This window comes from Xiphophorus couchianus, chromosome 6 (genome assembly GCF_001444195.1).
Source record: "Xiphophorus couchianus chromosome 6, X_couchianus-1.0, whole genome shotgun sequence".
NCBI lineage: Eukaryota > Metazoa > Chordata > Actinopteri > Cyprinodontiformes > Poeciliidae > Xiphophorus > Xiphophorus couchianus.
Window position 1 is genome coordinate 28,597,157 of NC_040233.1, and position 13,021 is coordinate 28,610,177.

The 13,021-nt window shown below is 43.4% G+C and overlaps 1 protein-coding gene across 2 annotated transcripts; it reads left to right on the top strand.

Moving 5' to 3' along the window:
• The first annotated feature begins 2,959 nt into the window (after positions 1–2,959).
• ptmab (prothymosin alpha b) lies at positions 2,960–6,310 on the top strand. Of its 2 annotated transcripts, none has more exons than XM_028020321.1 (5): positions 2,960–3,143; positions 5,043–5,108; positions 5,183–5,267; positions 5,354–5,439; positions 5,524–6,310. In XM_028020321.1, exons 1-5 carry the CDS (start codon positions 3,099–3,101, stop codon positions 5,560–5,562), a joined length of 321 nt encoding a protein of 106 aa, XP_027876122.1. In that variant the 5' UTR covers positions 2,960–3,098; the 3' UTR covers positions 5,563–6,310. The 2 variants fall into 2 exon arrangements, with proteins under 2 accessions (XP_027876122.1, XP_027876121.1); XM_028020320.1 differs by lacking the exon at positions 2,960–3,143 and adding an exon at positions 4,301–4,973.
• The last annotated feature ends 6,711 nt before the right edge of the window (positions 6,311–13,021 follow it).

The following is a 13,021-nucleotide window of genomic DNA, read 5'->3' on the forward strand; positions in this document are numbered from 1 at the left end:
GGAGAAGAATGAAGGAAAATGCTGCATTTATAGATAAAATAATTACATGTATGAAATGCTGCAAACTCACTCCAAAAGCAGAAGTCGTCCAGACGTTGAGAGGGAGTCGAGTAAAAAACTGTACAGAACCAGACTCTCAGCAAAGACGGAACCTTCTGAAGAAAGTTGGAGGAAGGACAAAAAGGTTCGTTATACTTCATGTCTTTTACATTATACAACGGGAGCATATTTACGTAGGTAAGATTACCTGCTCCAGACTCCCCCTAGTGGTCTGGAGGACTTGTGCTTTGTGGCGTGAGTTTGCAGCATTTCAGACTTGCTGTTGTTTTTGCTATTTGTGGCATTTTGATTTCATCTCCTATGATTGCAGCATTTTTTGTTTGCATGAGTGTTTTGTGTTTGGAGTTGGGATCCTTCACGCTTTGCAGCTTGTTTTACTGTTTGCTGGTTTTTGGATCCATCGGCCACCATACAACATGCCTGTAAAGCATGATGTTAGCAGACAAGAGCAAGAACCTCAAACAATGCAGCGCGTGTGGAGACTTTTGTGTGGAGCGATGATGAAGATGAGCATCATGTTCAATTATAAAGCTAATAAAACATAAGACAAACATGTAAGCCATGAATCTTGTTGTTATGCATTATAGATCAGGTTAGCATTTGGACTAACATGTTTTCACAGGATCTTTCATTTTGGAACCTATTTCTGTTGTTTCCATGTAGAAGCAGGGTACAAGTGAATCTTAAAACTCACTTTATGATTTTTTTTTTAAGCTGAAGTGTTTTGCTTTTCCTCCGTTTGTTTCTGTAAGTTGAATTTTCTGTTAGGTTTGTTTTAGGAACCACGGCCACACAGACTGCTGTAGGAAAATAGGATATTTGCATTTAACGTGTGGCTTTAGTAATGAGGCAGCGATGCTTTGAGAGTCTGAGAAATCAACACTAAACGGTGATGTTTGGGTGAGAAGAGCCTTATTTGGTGGTAAATAATCAGTAACTGGGATGGATCTTTATATAAAGTAATTATTTATTTATTAAAAACTCCACAGAAAGTTAAGATGGTCTGTGCTAATTTTATTATTCCAACATATAAAGGAAGTGTAAAATATTTTTAGGAGATTCAGTAGCAGAAATGAAATAAAACACCAGCAAAGAGTTTCAGCAGAAGATGACATCATTTAAAGCTCAAACAGTGAAACTGAGTGTGAAAGTAGAAACCGTGAAGGAAATATGAGATTTCTGTTTATCTCATGTGAGGAAAGTTATTCATCATTTCCCACAGTATGACTATCTTTTCTTTACACTAAAACTGAACCTTCAGGGGTTTAAAACATACTCAGCTCAGTCCAGCAGCTTTGGGGAAGTAAAAACTTTTGTGGGATTTTGAAATATTGAATTTTAGTCCGTTTAAATGGACTGCACAAAATTCAAGGTGAATTGAAGCCGTTTGGTTGAAATAGTTGAATTTTCTCAGTAAAACACGGTCAGAGGGAGAAGATTTGGTTCTGCTGAAGGATCACTTTCTCCATCTGTTCTCTCTGATAACCACATTAATATTTCATGACAGCAACAGCAACAGGGAACAGGCCAGGTTCTGTTCGCCTGGGCTGTTCCGTAGAACTCATGTTTATCTGAGAGATTATTAGAGGAACCAGAGTGAAAAAGAGGCGATTTTACTCGGCAGTAATCAGAAAACATAACATGGCCACAGGCTGGGGAGAAACTCCACACCGACTCCAGATCCGCGATCCGGAGCCGCTGCTTACAAACAACCAACTCACACCGGTTTAAACTGACGGACGGTCACGGGAGCCAATCAGCGGCCGCTGTGCGCCTAAGCCTTGTTTATTTCACTCCATCGACCAATCAGCGCGGCGCTGTGTCGGAGTGCGTCACCAGAGCAGAATGTGAATGTGGGCACGCGCTGCTCTGCTCCCATCCCCCCACAGCAACAAGGAGTAATGGCGGCCGCTTTTTTTCTGAGTGTCGCTTTGTCCCGCTCTCAGTCAGCCTGTAACAGACATGAGTTCATAAGTGGGTAAGAAAACAGAGGGTCGCGCCTCATGAGCACATAATTATTACGATGATTTTCTGTTTCCCGCACTCTTGTCATCGCATGTTTTTGTTATGTCGCACTGTTTTTTGGTTTTTTCCACTTCTGGTCCCTCCTCCTCCTTCTCGGCGGGGCTTTTCTCTGTGGGCTCCAACAATGGAGGAAATGAGGCCAGCAGCTTGTTCACACCAAACTACACGTTAAAACTGCGCTCTGGTGCGTTTACTCGACGGATAGTGCGTGTTTGTGCGTGGGGCCACCTTCCCGCACGGGTTTTGAGTGAAGTGTGTGTGAAAAAAACGTGTAGAGTGTGAAGTGCGCACATTCAGAGCTGAGAGGGAGTTTCAAAAATGGACGTTATGAAGGGGGAGGGGCGAGCAGCCGAGCGGGGGCCGATCACCGCTTCAATTAAACTCCATTTCTCCCCCAAACTCTCTCAGCAGCGCAAAAAAGATACTTTTATCCACCAAAACCGACTGTTTTCTCACAGTTTCTCCATTTCTGCGCTTATAATCCCTCTCCGCGGCGGTGGGCGGGAGAACCGGTCCGGGTTCGCCTCCTGATTCCCCCAGCCGGCCATCAATCAATCAAACTGACACCACGTCAAACGGAGCGCTCGTTTATTCGATGAATTCACTGCGCAGCTCGGTTCGGACCCGGTTTTCTGGCCTCCACGGTGTCGGACGGGCTCCGTGAGTCACGGTGCGGTCCGTTCCGCTGCCTTTAATCGGTTCGGATTATTTGTTTTTAGCGGAATAGGGACGGTTGCATGGGGAGAACAGAAGGGGGCGTGGCCTAAGCAGATAGAAATTCTACCCATTGTTCCACTCCGGCGCGCGAAGAAAACACCTCTGTGCTGCCAGCAGCCAATCAGCGGCCGGCGACCTCCGCGAGGCCCCGCCCATAAGCCTATATTAAAGGCTCGGCCGTGAGCACCGTCGGCCACTGGCACAATCTAATCCAGCTAGATCCGCAGCCGAGCAGAGGGGATTTACTTTATTCCAGCTTTCCTTTCAGCCGTCCTTTATTTTATTGAACTAAAACAATGGCGGACACGCAGGTGGACTCTGGCTCGGATATCTCTGCCAAGGTAAGCCGCCGCTCACCTTCCCCTTCCTCCCTAAGCCCCTCTCCAGCTTTACGCGTCTCCAAGCCGTAACCTAGATTTTCACCAAACCTTTCTCGCGCTCATTCGAGCCCAGAGGATCATAGGAACCAGTGATCGAGTAACCGGGCCGAACCAGCCGGGGTCCTGATACTGATGGGGAGGGAGAGGGGGGCCAGTAAATGGACCCCTAGAATAAAGCTGGGAGTCGGAGCTCCGCATCATGGAGATCTGCGCCTCCAGCGCCGCGTCTCATTGTCCGGAGAGGAAGAGTCTGCGCGGGGTTCTTTGTTTATACAAGCGGCTTGGTTCTGCCGTCCAGCCCGAACCGGTGCGTTACGCACGGCGCGCTCTCCAACACGCACTTATCGCGTTTTTCCGCTACTCTTATCGCCGATTGAGGCGCCGATTCTCACATTTTTTTCCCTCCTTCGCGTCCTGAGAGATGCTGGAAGTGATTTACATTCAGAGGACAATCAGGTTCGGACTTTCTGGGGGGTCCAGTCTCCTTCCGGATGTGTGTGTCGGCGGAGCTGCCGGGGCTCCGGCGGCGCTCCGGTTCGGATGTGGAGAGAAGTTGATGCGTTTGAATGGAGCGCGGAGCGGCAGGAGGTGCGGAATTCACGCTGTCAACTTTCACCTCCTCCAGCTTGTTGGTTCTTGTTGGTCCATCTCTGGTTCGGTGTGTGACCCAGCAGGCACCTGCCGGCCGCCGCAGTCCGACCCGGTTTGTTTACGGACGGGATCGGGTCGCCGCCTGGGAGCCGCGCGGCTTCCGCTTCTTCTTCAGCGTTTTTTTTCTCTTGCAGCGTGTTTCGATTGTATCTCCGGGGGGAAACTTTTTCTGTCTCATTTTGTAACCTTCTTCATTGTGTGCGCCTGCGTGCGTGTGCGCGGGCGCGCCGTGGAGGTGTGATGTGACGGCGCTGGTTTTCCCCTCTTTGTGGTTCTCCCTCCGCCGTTCCGACTGTGAGCCCACTTGTTTTGGCTTCAGCCGGACTTTGGTTCTGGTTTGGTGAAACTTTAACCGGTTCTGGTCGGGGTGGGGGGGGCATGCCGTGTTTCCGCAGCAGCGGCGGCGGCGGGGCGCGCAGCGGGCAAACGGCAGCGCAGCTCCGGCTGGTAATGAATGAACATCCGGAGGGAGGCAGAGAGGGGAAAGTTCGGCTCCGGTATTAGGTGTTATAATCCGGGGGGCGCCTGCTGCCTCTATTTTTAGTTCTGGGGCATTTTTACGCACACGCGTCTTTTTACGCGCGGCGCGCACCACGCGCTCTCCGGCGCTTCTGAACAGCTTAATGGATTCCAACCAATGAGATTATATTAAGCAATTAATCAATAACTGTAAATGCAGTGGATGCGTGGGCGCGCGTGTTGCGGGGCGCGCGGGAGGGAGGAGCGTGTTTCCGGTGAAAGTGTTTGTGTGGACGCGGTTTAACGGCGCGTTTCGGTTCCGTTCGGACCCGCAGCCTTTGCCATGTGTCGTCTTCTATTGTCCTCCGTTACAACAAGCGGCCAGCAGCAGCAGCGTGCGTCGCTCTCCTCCGCCTCCTCTTCATCACCCTCCTCCTCCTTCTGCGCCCTCCTGTGTTATTTTAAATCGAGCAATGCATCCTGGGTATCGCAGTGCTTCTCCCGGGCGTGTCTCGTGACATGGCAGCAATGGCAGGCAGGCTGAGGACTACAATACCCAGAGTTCCCCTGGGGCCACATCAAAGTATCAGATTACAACACATTAGAGCGGATGGAGGGGGAGGAGGCAGGGGAGGATCTGCAGAGGATCTGCTGGCTAACAGGGCTGAACAATGTGCAGCTGTAAGTAGGCCAGTGGGTAGAAGGGCAGCGCTAACCGCTACGCTAACGCTAATGCTGCTTCTGCTGCAGGACCTGAAGGAGAAGAAGCTGGCAGAGGAGAAGGAGAACGGCAAGGATGCTGCCACCAACGGGAAGGTAGGGGCCCAAAACTTCTGGCCGAAAACCTGTAAAGGGATGAAAACTTTAGCTGACAGCTGCTCTTCCTTCAGGAGAATGAGGAGAACGGTGAGCCTGAGGTAGACGAGGAGGAGGTGGATGAGGAGGAAGAGGAAGAAGAGGAGGACGACGGAGAAGGTGGGACGCCATCTGTTACCATGGGAACGGAAGGGGTGGGTGTTTGTAAAACCTCCAGACCTTTGACCTCTTTCTGCTTCCTGCAGGAGATGAGGAGGACGAGGAAGATGATGAAGACGAGATCGAGGGCGGCACAAAACGGGCAGCTGACGACGACGACGAGGATGACGAGGTGAGCCGCCGGCAGCCCTGACCCCGTCCTGACCCCATCCCAACGCCGCCCCCCATCCTAATGGTGTCTCCTCTCCTCTTTCAGGACGACGTCGAAACCAAGAAGCAGAAAACCGACGATTGATGCGTTTCCGCGCGGCGCCGACCTGCTGAACCACTTCCTGGTTCTTCACCTCTGACCTCTCTGACACGTCACAGGTGGAGGGGCGGGAGGACTGACCTAAAGGAAAAAAATAATAAAAAACCAACATGGTCATTAGCAAGTAGAGTTCAACAAGCATCACCACGTCCACCCCCTCCCATCTCCCTGACCTCTGACCTCCAGGCTGCAAGACAAATTTTCTAGAGGACCCGCCGCCTCGCCCGACGCAGAAATCTGGCTTCTCTTCAGCAACAACAACCCCAACGGAGAATTTGTTTGTATTTTTATTTACATTTTATATTTTTGTACATATTGTTAGGAGAGGGAGGGGGGGGGGGGCAGCTTCTCTCTCGGCAGCGATCTCGTCAGACCAAATCGGTGCTTCTTCTGTAACGAAAAGATTTTACTTGGTTGACCATGTTACAATATCTCAGATACTAGAAAACCTGTAAAAAACAAAAAAGCTAAAAAAAAAAGAATAAAAGCTGAAAGGCAACCTGTTAACGCCGCTGAACTCAGAGCATTCCAGTAAATTTAATGTATGTACTTTAGCTGTACCATAACTAGTTTGTTTGTATGGGAGGGTAAGGCCAAAGAGAAGAGCCTCTGTTTCCTTTTGTTCTTTTTTTTTTTCTTTGTCAGCGACATTTTGTTTTATGACGGCCTGTTTTGATGTATGTGCGAAGTTTGTTGTTTGACAATAAACCGGACTTTTATTTTGTGAGTTGTACTTCACATCTCTGCCTGGTTTCATTTCCTCTTCCTGGCGGCGGGAAAACCCGCTCAAGGTGAGTCAGGAAGTCGCTCCGGAAATGTTGATTTACGACATGCATGACCTACAAAACGCAGATTTTTAGATTTAATCTGAAAAAACACCTAATCTGGATGAGCTTTTTATGAAAGTCAAAATTGTGGAAAATTAAACCTGTTTTTGCCTCCAGAAATGTCTCAAATTAATTTTAGAGCTTTACTACCTTTAAATTCAGATATTTTTTAAGTCAATTTAGTTCAGAAATTTTAACACAATGTTTTACTTTGTGATAAAATTCCTAAATAAATGGACTTTAATAGCCAACATATTAGCTGTTTCACTGTCTTTTTCTGTTATTGGTGTGATTACATCACAACAATAAAAAGCATTATTATACATAAATGAATTTATCTTAAAATTGTTGGTTTTAAAAAGGTAAATCTGACAAATGAGTCTCATCAGGATGTGTATTTTAATTTACTGAATATATTTATTGTCCCACTGGAAATTCAGGTATATTCAGCATAACTGATTTAGGTAGATTCACACAGCAAAATTCAAAAGTAGTATATATATTTATATATTTAAAAAGTTAAGAATAAAATATTGCAAAAATATCATAAATCGAGTTACAAGAAATAAAAACATAGCATCCAAGTCAGTATATTTGAGTGGGATTAATTCTTTTAAATGTTGAATATGTGCATTTATTACAATATATGAAGAATAAAAAACAGCACAGATGTAATTTAAAATGAGCAGTAGGGGTGTGAGTACTTCCTGGTTTTATCAGGAGCGGTTAGCAGCCGCTGGAAGGATCTGTGTTAACGCTGCTTAGCGCGCCGCGGACGCAGCCGCCTGTCACTGCAGTTCAGCAGCTTCACATGGAGACACGACTGTAAGATCCAACATTTTGTATTAAAATTATTATAACAGGAACAGGCCCGCTAAACATCTTCACTCAGAGCCAGCTGATGCAGGGAACTCTGGGAAGTTGAGTCCAGATGATCCTGGGTCCAACAAGGACCACTGAACCTGAACTGGTCACTGGTTTAATCTCTGCTGTGTTTCTTCATGTGGGTTGAGCTGTTTTTACAGTAGGAACCAACCAACCATCCAACCAACCAACTGCGGTTGCTTCAGCAGAAACATGTCTAGTCTGAACCTGGTAGGAGGATCTGATGGTAGGAGGATCTGATGGTAGGAGGTTCTGCTGCATGTCGGGTCGGGTCGTGTTGGCTTCAGCCTGCAGCACTCAGAGAGGAATGCAGCCAGCTGTTCAGTCTGTTCGCTCCAGTCCTTCCAGGAGACACCAGTAACCTGCTGTGGACTGTGGGAGGAAGCCGGAGTACCCAGAGAGAACCCAACAATAACATGGAGAACATGCAGATAGACCCCAAACTGGGATTTGAACCCAGAACCTCCAGGCTGCAAGGCAGCCGAGCTACCAACTGGTTTGATTTATTCACTCTAAAATAAGGTGATTATTATCTAAAATACTTTTGTTTTTTTTATCTTTTGATCTTTAATCTTGATTATGATGTGAAAATTATTTAGTTCATTTTTAAAGTATTTATTCTATTTTTTCCTGTTACAGTTGTATACTTTTATACATTCAATTAAATTATTTTAATAATAAATACTAAATCAATTTTATAGTACATTTTTATGATAAAATTATATAATGCATTTTAAAATAAATTTTTATGGCTATTTTTTCATTGATCTCATTGATCAACTCAACCATTCAGAGTTGAACACTTTCAGTCACTGAAATGTTAGCATTGATGAGTTGATTTGTTCAGGTTTCAGAGGTTGGAGCAGATCAGACTGGGATCAGCTTCCAGAACCAGTTAAACCAGCAGCTGCTGGTTAAACTGGTTTCCATGTCAGCTTGACGCTGCAGGTCAGCAGGTCAGCAGGTCAGCAGGTCAAATCATCTCTGATCATTTTACAGATTCAATTCAGTCTAATTATCTAAACTTATTCATCTTCATCAAACATTTGGAAGAAACAAGAAAATATTTTATTAATTTATGTCAAAACTTTGACCTTTAACCCAAAGGCTTCTGGAAGTTAAAACTCTGCAGCTAAACGACTCTAAACTAATCAATCAATCAATCAATCAATCAATCAATCAATCATGTTGTTATCACTTCTTTCTGTTCAGGTTTATGGAAGCAAACTAAAATCATGTGAAGAAACAAGAAAGATAAATTTGGACAATAATAGGACAAAAATTGTAAAATTAATGAAAAATGTGCAGAAAAGTGTTGAGTTTTCATTCATGAATCAACAAACATCCAACTAAAGACTCTGTTCTGATTGGTTAAATAATAAAATCATAGAACTGATTAAAAAAAAAAGGGTGTAAATATTAACAAATTTATGATTTTATTTTCAGATTTCAAACCTTCAGTGCAGTTAAACATTTAAAACGATGAAAACGTTTTTGTTATTTTATGTTATTTGTTTGATTTGGAATAAGAACTAAAACAAATACGGGTGTGAATACTTTATACAAACCTGGATTGGATCCAGAACCAGAACCTTCTGGAAGGACGAGGCACAGCTGGGACCAGAAGTTTACATACCCCAGCCCATCTGTCTCACCTTCCCGTTCTGAGAAAAAGTCGTGAAAATTCTCTAAATTCCAGAATAATTCTGTTTTTTTTTTTTCTGGTTTTGTAAATTCCTTCTATCAGGTCAGAAGTTTACATACACACAGGTCACTTTGCCTATTAAGCAGGTGATGACATCATCGCTGTCGGCTTCTGGAGCAACACCTGGCAGAGGCTGAAGGATGGAGTGTCCACCTCAGCTGTGACCTCTGACCTCTGACCCAGAGGAAATCTGAGGGCGGAGCCGGAAAGAGTCCTGCAAGCCTGACCCGGTTCCATCGGTTCTGAATCCAGAATCCAGGAGGACTAGAGTCAGACGCTAAGTTTAATAATATTTTATAGGATATTATTAAGAATAAATTAAATAACTATAAAATAAAATAAATAAGTATTTATTTATTTCCTTCACTTTATCAGATAGTTGAACCTTTTTAGGTCCCTGAAGACAATTAACTCAGTTATTATCACTATAAATGTAGATTAGTTACATGCATCATTTTTTTAAATTCAATCCTTTTCCGTTTCTTTCTAGATTCACAATAATTCTGGTTTGTTTTGGTGATTAGCTGTGAAGCCAAATGATCGTTGGGACCTGAATGAAAACCTGAATCCTGTCCAGTTTGAGCTTCCTTTCCTCTTTCTAACTTTCCTCTCCTTCCTGAGTTTCCTTCCCTTCCTGAGCTTCCTTTCCTTCCTGAGCTTCCTCTCCTTCCTAAGTTTCCTTTCCTTCCTGAGCTTCCTCTCCTTCCTGAGCTTCCTTTCCTTCCTGAGCTTCCTTTCCTTCCTGAGCTTCCTCTCCTTCCTAAGTTTCCTTTCCTTCCTGAGCTTCCTCTCCTTCCTGAGCTTCCTCTCCTTCCCTCCTTCCTCCTCAGGTTCAGGTTCGGAACCAGATGTGCAGCCAGCAGCTGCTTCCTTCACTCTGATGAGTTCAGACTTGATATGAACTCACCGCTGCAGGCTGCAAACATCAAGCCAGACCTGATGCAGGTAGAAAACATAAGGCTCACCTGTGCTGCTTGTTGATTGGCTCTCAGGATATGAACTCACCAATCAGAAGTCCAGGTCTAGAATTTAAACCCAAAGGTGTTGTTTTCAGCGGTCAGCCAATCAGAAAGCAGCATGTAAATTCGGGTCTTTGCTGACTTCCCTGTCCTGAGTTGAAACTAGGAACCTTTTTCTGCCTCAGCGAGGAGACGATCAGATCAGACTGAAGCTGAGTGGAAACAACCTGAAGGTTCAGAGGCTGCAGTGCTGCACCTGCACCTCCAGGGGGCGGTCTGAGCTCCTGCACAGCTGAGCAGGATAAACAGGTACAATGTGTTTTTAACAACTGTAGCCGTAAACAGTTGGTGTAATTATCTGCAGTTTCCTGCCTTGAACATGAGTTCAGTGGATCTTCATCGATCCTGCGCTCTCTGGACGACGCAAAAAGCTGCAAATAAAGGTTTAATTTCTGTCCAGACGTTCCCACAGCAGCAGCAACATGCTTCAGTTATTAATCACTAATCCTTCAGAGAGGAAAACAGATTATTTAAAGGTACAGGGAGAACATGAGGCCTGCAGCAGACACGCACAGCTTCCTCATGTAAGATCAGTTCTTCCTCAGTGCGGTGCTGCCATCTGGTGTCCAAACTCAGAGTTGCAACCTGTGTCCTTAAGTCAGTTTATCTGTTCTGCACAATTTACAGCCTACAAATGTCTCAATGCATTTCACAAAAAAGTTAATTCAATACAACATATTACAGATAAAGTTAATCCACTCCAATATAATACTAAAAATCAATCAGTGCATCAAGAAACCTCCATCAGAACCAGAACCAGAACCAGGCTCAGTAAGAACAGCAGACCAGTGGTTCCCTCCAGTAATGACTTTGATTCCCACCTCACTGATCTGCTTATCAATAACTAGACTTCAACCTTCAACCGGCAGATTGCTATGTATTTAGCTGAAGTAACTGGACTGCTGCATGTTTAAACAGTGATGATTTCAATAAGGTGTTTGGCTGCACTGCAGTTCCCTGATGTCAACACAAACTCTAGAGGTTTATTTTCATGTCTTAAAAAAATCTCTTTGCTGTCTTTACTTTAACTAGACAGCCTCTTCATGGTGTTCCTGTGTGGTGGAGTTACCAAGATCTTCATGCTAGTGTCAAACATCTGTTCTGAACTTCAGAACTGTTAACATATTCATATTTTTATAAATATAAAACATATTATAGGCATTGTCAATAGTAAAATAAATAAAATAGTTCTTTTTATTTGCTTTCGGGAGTTTAAAGTTAAGTGTTAACATTCCAGAGTAAAAAGGAGGCGTCTGTATTTACCGAACACCCCCCTGTTTTTTGTAAAATGGTTTGTTCCGACATTAGCGCGCTTGGCTATGTTTGTTAGCAGTCAGAAGAAAGAAAGACAGTGAAAATTATAACTATACTGCCAAGGAAAATACGACAAAACAGAATTTAAAAAGAGGGAAGATAAAAAAGAAGAAACAGAAAGCAAAGATGTCAATTTGCCACATAGGTTTTCACAGAGAGGTGAGTAAAATATCTTGTGATTATCAGTTTGTTAGCTCAGCTAGCCTAGCTAGAGGCTAACGTTCGCCTCCGTTTTACCCGCATTTCATCTGTGAAGGAAATTGTTTAATAAAATATTCACATATTTAGCTTGTTTCTGTACTTTTGTACCACATTTAAAACCGATAAGTTATAGTAGGCAGCAGCTCCAACTCCCCAGACTAGCTTAGCTCCGCCTCAAAGTGAAAAACATGAGAAATACTGATCAATGACATGCTAGGCTAGTTATCATCATTGGAGGAAATCTATCACGCTTTTCTCTTTTTACTAGTGCACAACAAAACTGAAATATTTATAACTATCAAATTCAAACGACCATTAATAATAGTAATAATGAAAACTCTAGGCTGGAGGCTTGGCGGTTTGCATTTAAGCTACAGGTATGCTACCACTTTCCCTCCTAAATTATCCCTCTGCTGCTCCTAAATGCAATTAACAAAATGCAGCATTTTTTGTGAAGTCTGCCTTACATTACCAGTATTTTGTACAGTGGCTGTTGCTTGTGGGGAGAGAGCTAAAACTGTTTTTAAAACTATTTGAGGTCCAGTATGTCTCTAGACAGACTATGCAGTAATTACATGTTGTCAATTGAAATTCAGTTGCTTAGAAAGCTGGACCTGGATCAATCACTTTATTAGAAACAAGGCCCAGGTTACTGGTTAATGGCATTTTTGAGGGAAAGGTTTGGGTTTCCATTAGTTATTTGTTCTTATCTTGTTAAAAACAAATCTGCTGTGTTCACTACTTGGGAGATGATAATGTTAATGTATGTTAATTTAATGATTAATTATCACTATTATCACATTACATAACTGATGACCTATCTGATGATCGTGACATTTGTAGGCAGTATTGCATGATGTATGCACAGGCTAATATTTTGATCAGAAAGTTTGGTATGTGTTCATCCTCTGTGAAGGTAGCTCTTTTTAAAGTTTTCTGTACTTCATTTTACACAGCCCATCTATGGCGAAGATATAAAAAAAGTAGCCTGCACAAACTTTATGTGGCATACAATGATGGCCTGAGGCTCCTACTCAAAGTGCCTAGATGGAGCAGTGCCAGCCACATGTTTGCACATAACGCTGTTCCCACATGTGCAGCTGCGCTCAGGAATCTCATGTATAAATGTATGTGTAGATTATCCGTGTCATACAATAATATAATAGCAATTTTAGTAAACCCTGTTTTTAGTACAGCGAGATTTTTCTCAAGATTGTGGAAACATTGGCGTCATCATTTATTTGTGGCTCAGTGACTGTCATGTTTCTTTTTGTTTTTTTATTCTTTTTGTTTTACTATGGACCTCTTTTGTGTCTGAAATAAAGATTGATTGATTGATTGATTGATATTATTATTATCATTATTATTATTATCAATAATAATAACAATTAATTATTATTATAATTAATTATTATGTGTTAGAAATTATAATTTTACAACTGTTATAAATGCACATGTAAGTGCATTTGTTGTTGTTTTTTAGCTTTGAAGAA

Bases quoted from the DNA above. Each gene is read 5' to 3' on its own strand.
- ptmab (XM_028020320.1), top strand. From the start codon at position 4,812: ATGGCAGCAATGGCAGGCAGGCTGAGGACTACAATACCCAGAGTTCCC. The intron at 5,268-5,353 runs GTGGGACGCCAT...TGCTTCCTGCAG, and splicing joins AGAGGAGGACGACGGAGAAG to GAGATGAGGAGGACGAGGAA. The intron at 5,440-5,523 runs GTGAGCCGCCGG...CTCCTCTTTCAG, and splicing joins ACGACGACGAGGATGACGAG to GACGACGTCGAAACCAAGAA.